This window comes from Microtus pennsylvanicus, chromosome 5 (genome assembly GCF_037038515.1).
Source record: "Microtus pennsylvanicus isolate mMicPen1 chromosome 5, mMicPen1.hap1, whole genome shotgun sequence".
Classification (NCBI taxonomy): Eukaryota; Metazoa; Chordata; class Mammalia; order Rodentia; family Cricetidae; genus Microtus; species Microtus pennsylvanicus.
The window spans coordinates 104,711,830-104,725,143 of NC_134583.1; the positions used below are offsets into that span (position 1 = coordinate 104,711,830).

General features: G+C 45.8%; 1 protein-coding gene across 2 annotated transcripts in view; it reads right to left on the bottom strand.

The window, feature by feature from the left end:
- Pip5k1b (phosphatidylinositol-4-phosphate 5-kinase type 1 beta) overlaps positions 1–13,314 on the bottom strand; it is a 250,636-nt gene that overhangs the window by 8,910 nt on the left and 228,412 nt on the right. For both annotated transcript variants that reach the window (XM_075973742.1, XM_075973743.1), the window contains one exon: positions 4,239–4,356. In XM_075973742.1, coding sequence (XP_075829857.1) covers positions 4,239–4,356 — 118 coding nt within the window. The remainder of the gene's footprint in view (positions 1–4,238; positions 4,357–13,314) is intronic.

The window sequence follows — 13,314 nt, forward strand, 5'->3', positions numbered from 1 at the left end:
AATCAAATCACTTAAGGAGTCAATTCCCCACAGTGCAAGCCTGGGACAAACGGGGCTTTCGTGCAGTGCTTCCAACCTGAGGAGCTGTGTGCCTGGTCTCCATCTAAGCGCTCACGAAACACCACTGGCTATGTGAACAGTACCTGGGTTGCTGGGACTCCAGCTCTGTCCAGAGTGGCAGTGGAAATGCCACCGTTTCCCATCAACACCCCCAGGGGCAGCCCACACTGGCTTAGAAGCAAGGAATGATTAAAGAGACCCAGCTACGGCTGTGCGGCTATGCAGGGGTCATTTCTTCCCAAGCCTAAGGATTCAAACTCAGACAGGCAGCTTCTATTGCCAAAACCTCCTGTGAATTTTCAAAGACCCCTGTGACCTAATTTGGTGAGTGTTTGTCTTGCCTCATCCATGATGGCGTGGCAGCTGTTAATTCAATCATTCACACTCCTTTGTCACCTGTCTTCCCATGATCAAAGAGGACCATTAACCGCCCCAAACACACCGAATGATCAGGCTGTCCCCGGGCTGCCTGTCAGTGCACTAATCTCCAATCCGGGTGTGGCTAAAAAAAAAATGGCTTAACTGCTTCTTTTCCTTACACGCAGCTATTTTTGCACTTCAGCCATTTTGCAGAAGCACTTCCACAGATACGGGCTATGCTATTGAGAGGACGCTAATGCGAAAAGTGTAAAGGCGACAGGGTATAACTCAGGGCGTGGGTGACACGCACAGAGACGGTGCTGGTGGGTGGCACTGTCCTTTAGACTCCTGTGTTATTAAAAACGCAGTCCCTTCATCTCTCATTGGCAGCCCATTCCCAGGGAGCCAGGAAAGGGCACTCTCTCCCACTCCATTTTCCAGTGGGAATGGTTTTTTGCTGTTCCTTTTTCCAGCAACATTCAATTGCGGTCTGCATCAGGCGAAAGCTGCATTAGGATCTGAAGTCATGGCACTGGTATCTTACAATACTGGGGACCATCCCGTTAGGAAGATGGCAGAAGTGCCCATTTTTTTTTTTTTTATCAATGCAGCCCACTCAGCCTTGTTGTATTCTTTTCAATACCCTAATCTGCATCTCATCAGCTTGGCATTCAATAGGGAACATCTTCCGTCACTGGATAAGGCCATCTTAAAAAGCCACCTCCCTTGATTTGAATATTTGCGAATGAGTCGCTGGGGTGTACACAGCGAGGAGGTGAAGGGCCTCTGGGAAGTAGTGTGGGAGGAAGCTTGGGTGGGACCTGAATCAAACGCCTGGACTGGGATGGTGAAACTGTTAGCTCTCTTCAGAGGTCAACCATCTTTTTAAATTTCAGTTCAGATTACTGAGAAAAGTCACAAGGCTGCCTTAGCCCCACAGGCTCAAGTTTGGGTGGATCCCTAAAAAAGAAATTCCATGAGATCTGACACGCACAAATCAGTGTGGTTCAAACCTGCATTTTCCACAGGGATATAGATCCTTAGTGGATCAGTTAAACATAAAATGGATTAAGATGTCGCGACTAATAAAGAAACATTGCACCTTCACGGGGAAAACCTCACACGGGACATCAGCTTTCACTGGGCCACAACACCAAACAGAATGTCATCACAGACGCTGCCTCAAGGGTCATTCAATTAGAGATGGCTGGGATAAAAATGGCTGTGATCCAGAGCTTCTGAATTAGGTCAAAAAGAAAGGAGAGAGAAATTGCCCAGGCCAGACTGGGTTTTCTTTCTCATCGCTCTTCCATAATGTAGAGGCGAATGAGAACAGTGAAGGGCAGGAAATGCGCGGAGTCTTTTCACATGTAGGACAGCGTTCAAAATAACGGCAATAATCATAAAAATATCTCCAGCAAGAAAACATGTCCCAGACCTACAAGCTCATGGGGCAGAATGTTCTAGACGTATTGGCCTAGAGTTTAAGTAAAGCTTAGCGGTAGAGGAGGTGATGAAACCGCCGAGTTTGAAGAACATAGCTCGTCTAGAAAGCCATCCTTGTGCAACTGGTGTGATCCAGAACGAATCAGCCCATTAGAGACGCGCGGGGTCTCAGAGAGCAGTCGATATTCCATTTAATAGAAGAAAAAACTGAAGCCCAAAGAGGGCGATCGCCAGTGATCCCTGAGGAGCGGAGACAGGCACTGATTCCAGGGAACTAGCTCTCTTTAATTTACCGCTCATCTGGTTTGGACACAGGTGAAGAGGCTATTATCTTCACAGCCTAGAAAAGCCGTGTGGGGGCCCCTAGGTCAAAGGCTTCTCCCACCAGCGGCGCTCCCATGCTGTGTGCTTTCCCATCTCATCCTTTTCTACACTCACAGGAGAATTCTTTCCGGAAGTGAATCTATGAGCCGGGTGGCAAAGGCTCACACAGACATGACCCCAGTGTGGTGAGGCAACTTTTGTAATCCCAGGACCCAGGAGGCAGAGACAGGAGGATTGTATATTTGAGGCTAGCCTGAGTTACATACTGAGATTTTATCTCAAAAAATAATAGCAACAATACCAAACCAAAAAAGTTGCTATAAAAGCAGATAAGCCAGGAGCCACTACTCTAGCACCTATTAAGTCAGGGATGCTAGGAATATGCAGGAAGCAAAATAATGCTAATATTTTAATTTTGAAGGCATAACCCTGCCCCCTCAGTGATTTTTGGGGTCCTCACTGATTTTCAAGGATGTACTGGGGTCGTGAGTGCAACAGATTCGAGGATTGTTGTACTAGAACATTAAAGAATAACCAGAAAAAAAATCTGGTTGTGGTGGCATGCTTTGGGATAATGCTCTTGTACACTGTAAAGATTTGTCACTCGTATTGATTTAATAAAATGCTGATTGGCCAGTAGCCAGACAGGAAGTAAAGGCAGGGCAACCAGACTAGGAATTCTGGGAAGAGGAAAGGGAGAGATGTAGTTGTTACCCAGAAGCAGAAGAAACAAGATGAGAATGACCCACTGAGAAGAAAAGGCGTCAAGCCACATGGCTAAACAGAGACAAGAATTATGGGTTAACGTAAGTTGTAAGAGGTAGTTAGTAGTAAATCTGAACAACAGTCCAAATAGTTTATAATTAATACAAGCCTCTGTGTGTTTCTTGGGATTGAATGGCTGTGGGACTGGGTGGGACAGAAACTTCTGTCTACAGAGGCACTTGCCTTTAATCCCAGCTCTTGGGAGGCAGAGGCAGACAGATGTCTGTGAGTGAGGCCAGCCTGGTCTACACAGTGAATGAACTCCAGCAGAGTCAGGGTTGCACAGAGAGACCCCGTCTCAAAAAGAAAAAAGAATAATATTTAGGGGTTCTAAAGACCACCTTTCCCAATGGCTGCTGTTGCTGGGGCTGCTCTTTCACAGAGTTAGTTAAGATGGGAAGATGTTTGAGTTGAGGTATGAAGGAAGGGAGCAAGGGAACAGCATGGGTTGGCCCTGACAAAGAGTACACAGATAGGAATAGCAAAGCAAAGACGGGGAGACAAGGCTTGGTTTGCGGGAGGAATGCTGAGGAGGTGTGTGACTGGATCACAACAGCCAGGGGAAGAGGGGCCGCATAGGCAGAGGAGCCCCAACCACAGGCTGTCGGGCCTTTGGATTTAAACTTAAAAACACAGCATTCCAAATGACACCTTGCCATTCCCCTCAACACCCTCCCTGCTTCACGTGATGCTGGGCGTTCGTATAGCACATGGAGGATATGGACGGGATGCAATGTGCAGGACAAACACTGCTTCCAGCCTGCCAAGGTACTTTTCTTGTACCATCTAACCATCAACAAACGTAGAACAGACAGTCCGACGGGCTGATGGAGTGAAGTGAGGCCCCTCTCACACAGCTGGTTAGTGACAACCCTGAACGGGGTCATCTGACAACTCTTCAGTTCTGAATTTGAGTTCTTCCCAGAGCCCATTTCTCTGCCATCCAGCCTACTGCTTTATCACAGAGGTAATGCCAAAATAAAGAAGATTCAAGCATCAGGGCACCGCTTGAGTCAAAGGGCAAGCTTACTTTGTTGGGATGAAATCAAGGCCCCCTCAGCTTTGCCTTCACTTCATGAGGTTTGTTCTCTGGTTAGATCTGCTGAGTTAGTCTTAACTGCCGGGGGGATACTCAATCACACTGTGAACCCCAAATTTGCATTTGCATTAATTAAATAAGATTAACCCTGGGTCAGGAGGCTGAGTTAGCATACTTGGCTTTACACAACTTCATCTTCTGTACGTTAAGGATGCTGTGGGAAGAACAGAAGAAAGTCACTCACTAAATAGACATCCAGCACTGAGGCGTTGTCGTCCTGCATTTCCAGGGAGTTTGGCTCAGCAGTCAGGTAGATGGTCCCCTCTTCCAAGGTGAAGGTTGAACTGGAAGGTAACCCTTTGCTGGAAAGACAAGGATGAATAATGAGTTTGTGGCTTATAGAACAGATCCAAGGATATGGCCCAAGCTATGGTTAAAAGGCTGTGGTGGTGAATTTTGGGTTAATTTCTTTTCTTTTTTTTTTTTTTGTGAGTCACCCTGAAAATGTGGCCATTTAGGTTTAAATTAAAAAAAAAGCATTTTAGTAATAAGTATTTTTTTACTTTAAATAAAATTTTATTAGTAACATCTTTTCTCCTGCCCCAGACAGTTCACAGTATTTGCAGGAAGTGATTTGAGGGTCCCATCTTGCAAACCAAGGGTTCTGTGGATGTAGAAGCCTCTGGAATCTCTGGTTTTGAGTGTCTGGTTTTCACTTCTGATTGCTGTGCTCCTTTCATCCATCCATACATTGCTAGTTTACAAAAAACCCTTCTGCGTCCCACTGATCCTCCGTCCTCCATTTCTTTTCATCCTGTTTTTGGGCCTGAAAGGTTCAATGGCGTCCATGGTTCTCAGGCTTCAGTGTATATCAAAGTCCCTGGAGGGCTGGTCACAAGGCAGCTTCTAGGACCCGTCCACTGGCACTTCTGAACCAGAGGGTCTAGTGTGGAGGCCATGAACTACATTCTGACCAAGCCCCAGGTGATGCTCATGCCGGGTTGCTCCAAGGACCACAGTTGGAACAACATGGAGTGCTATTATGTACTCTAGGAGGATACCTTATGAGGACCACCCAGGGAAACAATAAAAGCCTGAACAACACGCATAGCTGGCATTGTTTTATTGTGGCATTATACATCCGGTATTCACTGATGAAGGAGCTGCTCTTTTTTTTTTTTAAATCATCTTTTCTTTCTTTCTTTTTCTTTTTTTTTTGAGCCAGAGTTTTTCTACGTAGTCCAACGGTCCTGGAACTCACTATGTAGACCAGGCAGGCCTCAAACTCATAGAGACCTGGTTGCCTATGCCTCCTGAGTGTTGGGATTAAAGGCGTATACTATTATCCCTGGCTGAACTAGCCTGTTTTGCTGTATTTAAATTGGGTATCAGCCAGGAACGTGCAATCATCCTTCTGCATCTGAAATAAAAGCGATGCTTTTACCCAGCGGAAGTTTCCCATGGTTTTCAAGAATAGAACATTGGAAGCAGCAAGCCAAGAGGATGATAGTGTGTCTGATCATGTAGGTGTAAGAAATTCCATCTGTGGTCTTCCTGGGTAACCTGTATGAATACGTAAGTGTCAACTGCCAGCTGAAAATAATAAAATGGAATTATAAAGTATAAAGAGATAATGTAAGAAGAAAGCCCAACTTAAGTCAATGTATCCATAGCTTATAGCAAATTGTTTTATCCCTTAAAGATGCCTCACACAGAAAAAAGAAGATCCAGCCCCCAAAGGATTTCACCCAAATGCTGTGGAGTGTGTGGAGTAAGAGAATGCTCTCCGGGAAATTGCTAATTTTCTTTTTAAACTGCACTGTTGATTTCCCAGGCATCCCTTTATTTGTAATCAATTTATAGTTTCTCAGTCTGTGAATTTCCTGCATTCGTTTTAGGAGTCCTTTATAAGTGAGGGTATCTGTCTTGGGAAAAAGGCCCTCAGGATCTAGTGGCAGGGCCAGAGGGCCCACCCTTTCTGGGACTAACAGCGAGGGAAGATCTATTTTAGAAGAGACGCTATGTGACCGGGTTTCAGAGTCTGGCAGCGTGCCCAGGTTCTGTACCATTGAGTTCTGCCAACGTTCCCTCCATCTAGAGCTTCTGAGGGCTGGAGACCTCTCATGTACCGTGACCTGCACAGGAAACTGCATCCACTTGGTTCTGCTTTTGTCTCGTAGACGCCTAGGGGGTCCCGGGACCGCCTGTCACTCTGCTCCTGATAAGTCATAAGCTTCTCACAGATGAGCGAGCTGCAGGGGAATTCATCTCATCACGGTCCTTTTGGCAGTGGACATTCATGGCGCTTTGCTGCCACAGGGGCTGTCGTCTGCCAAGTGACATCAGTTTGGCTTCACACAGAGCCTTAGCTTGGCTGGACCGTTGAAACCGTCATCAATAATTAAAGCCCGGAACACTGATTTCTGTTTGCTGACCTAATGAGTGTTTTTACGGCTCATTTTCACCGGCACATGTGTTCGGGGAACAGATGGACCTCCACAGCCGCGCTTTTGGTCTTTTAAAAGCTGTCTTCTCACTGCCTCGATTAAAAGAGAAATGGCACAACGGACCACACAGCTAGGGAAGTCAGGGTGTGAAGCCACAGCTCTTGCCCGAATCCACCCTCTTCCAGGGGTTCCCAGCAGCATTGCTCTTCTTAGCTTTTCTGATGAGAACTCTTTAGATTTCTTTTTATTTTATGTGTATGAACATTTTATTTACACGTCCATGCCCGGGGCCCTCAGAGGCCAGAAGAGGGCATCAGATTGCCTGGAACTGGAGGTATAGACAGTTGTGAGCTGCCATGTGGGTGCTGGGAATCTGCAACAGCAACAAGTGCTTGTCACCCCTGAGCAGTCTCTCTAGCCCTCTTTTTTTTTTTCGAGACAGGGTTTCTCTGTGGTTTTGGAGCCTGTCCTGGAACTAGCTCTTGTAGACCAGGCTGGTCTCGAACTCACAGAGATCCGCCTGCCTCTGCCTCCCGAATGCTGGGATTAAAGGCATGCGCCACCACCGCCCGGCTCTAGCCCTCTTTATACTGTTGATGAACCTCCGAAGAAAAGACATTCAACTGCCGCACCCACGGATATCCCAGGGAGGATGCAAACTCTCCAACGCCGAGTTTCTTTCCAACACCTGCTCTATGCATTTTATTTTTTTTAACTATAAATTATATTTAACTGTTTTAATTCCATCATCTGCACATCTGTTAGCATCCCACATTACTTCATCTTTGCCTTCTCCCCCTTTATCTTCCTTATCTCACTTTGTATTGGACACATAAAAAATAGATTTGCATCCATTTCATAATGGCTACTAATACTTACATTTTATCTCACAACGATAACTAGAATTTTCTTGTTTCCTTCATGAGTTGCCTCCAAAATTAGAAAGCCAACACACAGAGTTTATAGTAGTGAGGCTATAAAAATACCATTTAGTGCCGGGCCGATGGGGAGTTCGTGTTATAGCTTTGCCTCTGGGCTCCATGTCATGATTGTTGGGCCATGTTCCTGGCATCAAGGCTATCGGGCTCAGCGGGGTCTCTGGCTCCCTCCCCACTTTTGCTTATATTCATGCCACATTTTAGGCTGCTCATGTTATAAAGTTTCTGTCTTTTAAAGCTGACTGCACTGGGGCAGGGGGGACAGGACACCAAGGAAGGGCAGAGTCTGAGCCAAAGCCCCGCTTCTGTGATGCCCTGCCACGATCCAGGGCAAGTTGTCACCTGGGTACAGAACCCTGGGGCTCCTCATCCACAGAGGGGCTGGCCAGCCCATCTCACAGCTTCACGCAAGGGACCAAGCCCCACTTTGTGGGTGAGAGTCAGATCAACCCGAGGGAAGGCTTTTCATTAAGAACAGGGGAGAGCAGCTCTGGGGCTGTGCCTTGCCCTTTGATGAGGTCTCTTCGCACGGGTGGATTCATTACGAGTGCTTAGAAAGGATGCCTGTTTTGGTATTCAAAGCTTTGCTACTGGAGCACTAACCGATAACACCATGGGTAGAGAGCTCTCCTTGCAGGGAAAACCACAAATACAGCTGGGACTCACTTGCTGGATGCCAAACCTCATTTGGTCTTAGAGCCACATGCTGCTTTTGTTCCCACAATGCCCAGGTGGGAGGCAAAGGTCAAAATGCCAGCTCCAGCCCTACTGTGATGGGGGAGGGGAGAGGCTGTTGCTCTTCTTAGGAACTGGCACCAGACTTCCCATTTATAGCCTGGGAGCTATGGCTGTGCAGCAGGCTCGTGGCCTCTCCATGACTGAATCCGGGCATGCTGAGCTCTCTAGCAGAGTGAGGAGGAATGTCTACAGGGTTACCCCAAAGGCCCAGAAACGTGGGAGGCTTTGACCGAGGCTGCAACATCCACACTGCCTATCGGCTGTCCACACTCCTAACCACTGCTGCCTCTGGGAGCGTGGCCTTTCGGACAGCTCCTGTCTTTTGTGCTCTGCGGTCAGGAGTATGGCTGCTGTTCTTCCTTCTCCACTTCTGCTATTATTAGGCCAGGAGACAGCCAGCGTGCAGCACAGTGGGCAATCTCAAGTACTGATTGATGGCTGCCTGTGGCTGTAGAGCTTGGCTTAACCTCCCTGTTTACGGGCATAAAGCCTGCTGCAGAGACAGCACCAAGCTGGGGTTTGCAACTGACAGACAGACAGAGAATGAAACAGGAAGGGCCTGCTGTTCAGAGAGCTGGCCTCAAGCTTAGCTGAGGGCCTGCTGCCCTCTGAGAGGAGCCAGCACAGTGTGACTAGAAGCTGGAGGAAGGAACCTGTGGAGAACCTCACCATCTCTCTCTCACCCGTCTTTCTAGCAGCCCAGCCCAGCCCAGCAAGGACACACACATGCACACACCCGTTTAAAGCTGGTAGTTATGTAAATATGTATGTATGATTATGTTACACATAATAAGCTGGCCCTGCTAAGGCTGAGCTTCTTGTTACGTGCTTTGTACTTTCCAGCTTTAACTCTACCTTGTTTAAACACGGGTCACCCGGAGTTAAACCCAGGCCTGACTCTGGAGCAACAAGGAACACATTCAGTCTCAATCCGTCCAGTCTCTGCCAGAATCAGCATCCCTTTCTCCCGGCCCTTTTCAAGAGAGTCCGAGTCCCAGCAATAATGGTTCAGTTAAAAAGAAAGAGCAGGAGAAAAACAGACACGTGACAAAAAGTGTCCAGGATGACATCTTAAGTATTTGGCTTTCCCAAATGGAGCAGGAGTTGATATTTTCTGTTTCTGACAACATTTGGAATTGAGGGCTGGAGAGATGGCTCAGAGGTTAAGAGCACTGCCTGCTCTTCCAAAGGTCCTGAGTTCAATTCCCAGCAACCACATGGTGGCTCACAAACATCTGTAATGGGGTCTGGTGCCCTCTTCTGGCCTGCAGGCATACACACAGACAGAATACTGTATACATAATAAATAAATATTAAAAAAAGTCAGGAATTGAATCCAGGGTTGCAGGCAGACAAGGTAAGGGTTCTACCATTGGCCTCCATATCTACCTCACAATGGGTATGTAGATGTTAAAACAAGAAAGAAACGAGAGAAACTCCTGACAGAGAAATGTTAATTGGGATAGATCATAAGCGAGATGCACAAAAGGAAATGACCAGCTCCCCCAAAGCAGGCAGAGAGATGTTAGTTTTATGACCTTGGAGTCAGCAGGAGGCAGAGGCAGAAGGGAACTTCCTGAGGAGGAGGCAGGAGAATTGCCAGGAGTTCAAGGCTAGACTGATTACGTACTGGGTTTGGGGTTGGCCTTGACTACAGAGTGAGGCTTATCTTAATAACAAAACAACTAACCACTCCCCAAATTATATTTTAATAACGAACTATCAGCACTAAAAAAAATCTGATTCTACCTTTTTATTTATAAAACAATACACCATTCAAATATACATTGATAGCCTACTTCATACCAGGTACTATATTAAAAGCAAAAGGTAAGCTGGTAAACAGTTCAGACATGGCTAGGTCGCCAACAGAGCAAACTTTCAAAAAAAAAGTAGGGAGAACTTTTTATCATTGATGGATATATGCACATGTGCGCATGTGCACACCACACACACAGACTCATATACAAACACGTATATACTATGGAACACTATAGCCTTGAAAAAGAAGGGAATCATGCCATTTATATTGACACAGATTTACTGGATATTATGTACAGTGAAATAAGACAGACATAGAAGAAAAAATACAGAATGAGTTCACATAGGTACAGAATTTTACGGGAGGAAACGGGCAGGAATGATGCTGGTCAGATGGTTTTTTAGGTTTGGCTATGCCAGACGAGCATGTTTTAGACACCCAGTTCACAGCACAGAGGTCACAGTTACTACCAGTGCATTGCACACGTGAGATCTGAAAAGCAGCTGACTCGCCATTTTGTTACCCATAAATCCAACCATGTGATGTGAGGGACATGTAAGCTAGCTTGATCATGGTAGTATTCCACAATCTACACACATGTCACACTATGATGTTATATATTTAAAACACACATCATTTTTTTTTCCTGACACAGGGTTTCTCTGTGTAGCCCTGGCTGTCCTGAAACTAGCTCTGTAGACCAGGCTGGCTTCAAACTCACAGAGATTTGCTTCTCTCTACCTGGGATTAAAGGTGTGTGCCCCTGCTTCTGGGATAACTCATCATTTTTTACGTTGTCTTTTTATTTCTTAAAAGAATTTATTAAGACTTACTTATTTTATGTATATGGTGCTCTTATATATGCATGCAATAACTGCACGTATACCTGCATGCCAGAAGATGGCATCATATCCCATTATAGGTGGCTGTGAGCTACCCTGTGGTTGCTGGGACTTGAACTCAGGTCCTCTGGAAGAACTGTCAATGCTCTTAACCGTTGAGTCGTCTCTCTAGGCCAGACAATATTTTTATTTATCAGCTATACATAATTAAAGTGGGGGAACAAAACGCCCAAACCAAAATAGTTTGGGAAATGGCTAATAAAAGGAAGTATGCACCTACATATTTTTATTATAACATATAAAATGTAAAACATCCTTACATCCCCAACCAGTCCAAGAATTACAACAAATCAAAATGTATACTCAATTATTAAATTAATTTCTGTCATATTTCACAACACCGATGGCTTCTGCTCTCTAAGAAAGTATGTTCTTCTTTTTTTTTAAAATATGTGTTTATTTATTATGTATACAATATTCTGTCTGTGTGTATGCCTGCAAGCCAGAAGAGGGCACCAGACCTTATTACAGATGGTTGTGAGCCACCATGTGGTTGCTGGGAATTGAACTCAGGACCTCTGGAAGAGCAGTCAGTGCTCTTAACCTCTGAGCCATCTCTCCAGCCCCCAAGTATGTTCTTCTTAATGATCAGATAGGACTCCTGCCCAGAGCTCACACTTGTGTTGAGTGGCTCCCAGGGGTGAGGCTGAGAAGTGTCTGAAAACCCTACGGCTCAGGCATTTCCCCAAATACCCAGAAGGGGGGTGGGTATTTCCTGAAGATAAACTTCATTGCTCCTTTCAGCCAGAAATCAAGATGCAAAGGCCAAAGGGCAGGGACCTTTTAATCATAGGGAGCAATGGCATTGATGGCTCACAGAAGCAGTAAGGTACATGGGAGTTAGAGCGAGAATCCGGGTAGCTGAGATCTGATACCCACGTGGCTCGAAGGGGCTGAGTATGCCATATTTGAATAAGACAAGGAATTGTTCTGGACCTCAGGCTGCCTCCTCTGTAAAAATAAGGAGTTTGGATTTGGTGAGGGCCTTTTGGCTCCTGAATAGCTTTTGACTCTCAGCCTTAAATGTTCTCTTCACAAGAAGAGTTGTAGTTGAAGTGGCCGGTTAGAAAGACAACACGCTGAATTGGAAATGCTTTTCCTTGGCCAAACAAAAGAAACAGATGAACGTTTGTGTTATAGGGTGTTTGTTGACACTGTGTGAAGATGTTATGAGAGCTAGTCAGGAACAAGTCTAAGCGAAAGGCCAAGCTTTTATAATTAACAATACATCTCCATGTCGTTATTTGCAGGATGGTAGTCTTAGCCCAGAGCGCCTCGGAAAGAGACCTTATTTGGACATAGGGCTGTTACAGGTCTCATTTGTGGAGATGAGGCCATAGAAATAGCTGTAACCTGTTCCTATATGACCTGTGTCATTATACAAGTGAGAAATTTGTGACACACACAAGGAAAATGTCACATGATGATAAACACAAAAAAGCCACACCCCAGGGATGCCAAAGACTGCCAACACACTCCCAGAAGCCATACCAAAAGTTGGGACAAGTTTCTTTATGGTCCCAGAAGCAACAGACCCTAACAGGACCTTGATCAGGGACTTTTGTTTTGTAGAACTGAGAGACAACATATCTCTGCCATGGTAGCATCCACTCAGTGGTACTTTAAATGGCACCCTCACACAAGAGTCACAGTGGGTTAAGTGATTAATGGGAAGCCTTGGCCTCAGTGAATGGAAGGATCTGATGTGGGAGAGTCTTCTGTTTTGTGTTGATTTCATTGGTTAATAAAGAGACTGCCTTGGCCCTTTGATAGAACAGAAAATTAGGTAGGTGGAGTAAACAGAACAGAATGCTGGGAAGAAGGGCAGTGAGGCAGACGCCATGCCTCTCCTCTCCAGGAGAGATGCGAAGAAGCTCCGACCCAAGATGGACATAGGCTAGAATCTTCCCGGTAAGCCACCACCTCGTGGTGCTACACAGATGATTAGGAATGGGTTAAGCAAGATGTGAGAATTAGCCAATAAGAGGCTGGAACTAATGGGCCAGGCAGTGTTTAAAAGAATACAATTTGTGTGTTGTTATTTCGGGGCATAAGCTAGGTGTGTGGGAGCCAGCCTGCTCACCCCATCTCTACAAGGATCCACTAACCTTCCCTCTCTTCTGGTAACACATCAGACCATTTGTGGGGAAAGACCATCCTCCTCCTGAGATAGGGTCTCATTATATAGCCTTGACTGGCCTGGAACTCACTATGCAGACTTGGGTAGCCTTGAACTCACAGAGATCTATCTGTCCCCATCTTGAAGGCTAAGTCTGAAGTCATATGCCACACCATGCCTGATAGGAAAAGAACTCCTTCTTGATACGAATTCATACAGGAAAGAAATCCATATTGAAATGTGACAAGAAAGCATGAGTGGGGTGATCTGGGGGAAGGAAAGGAATAAGAAAGAAGGGAGGGCAAGGAAATGGGGGGGGAGAGGAAGAGAATAGATGAGAACAAAGTTTAGCAACACACAGTGTGAAAATGCTGTGAAGAAACCCACTACGCTGTACGCTAACCACATAAATTA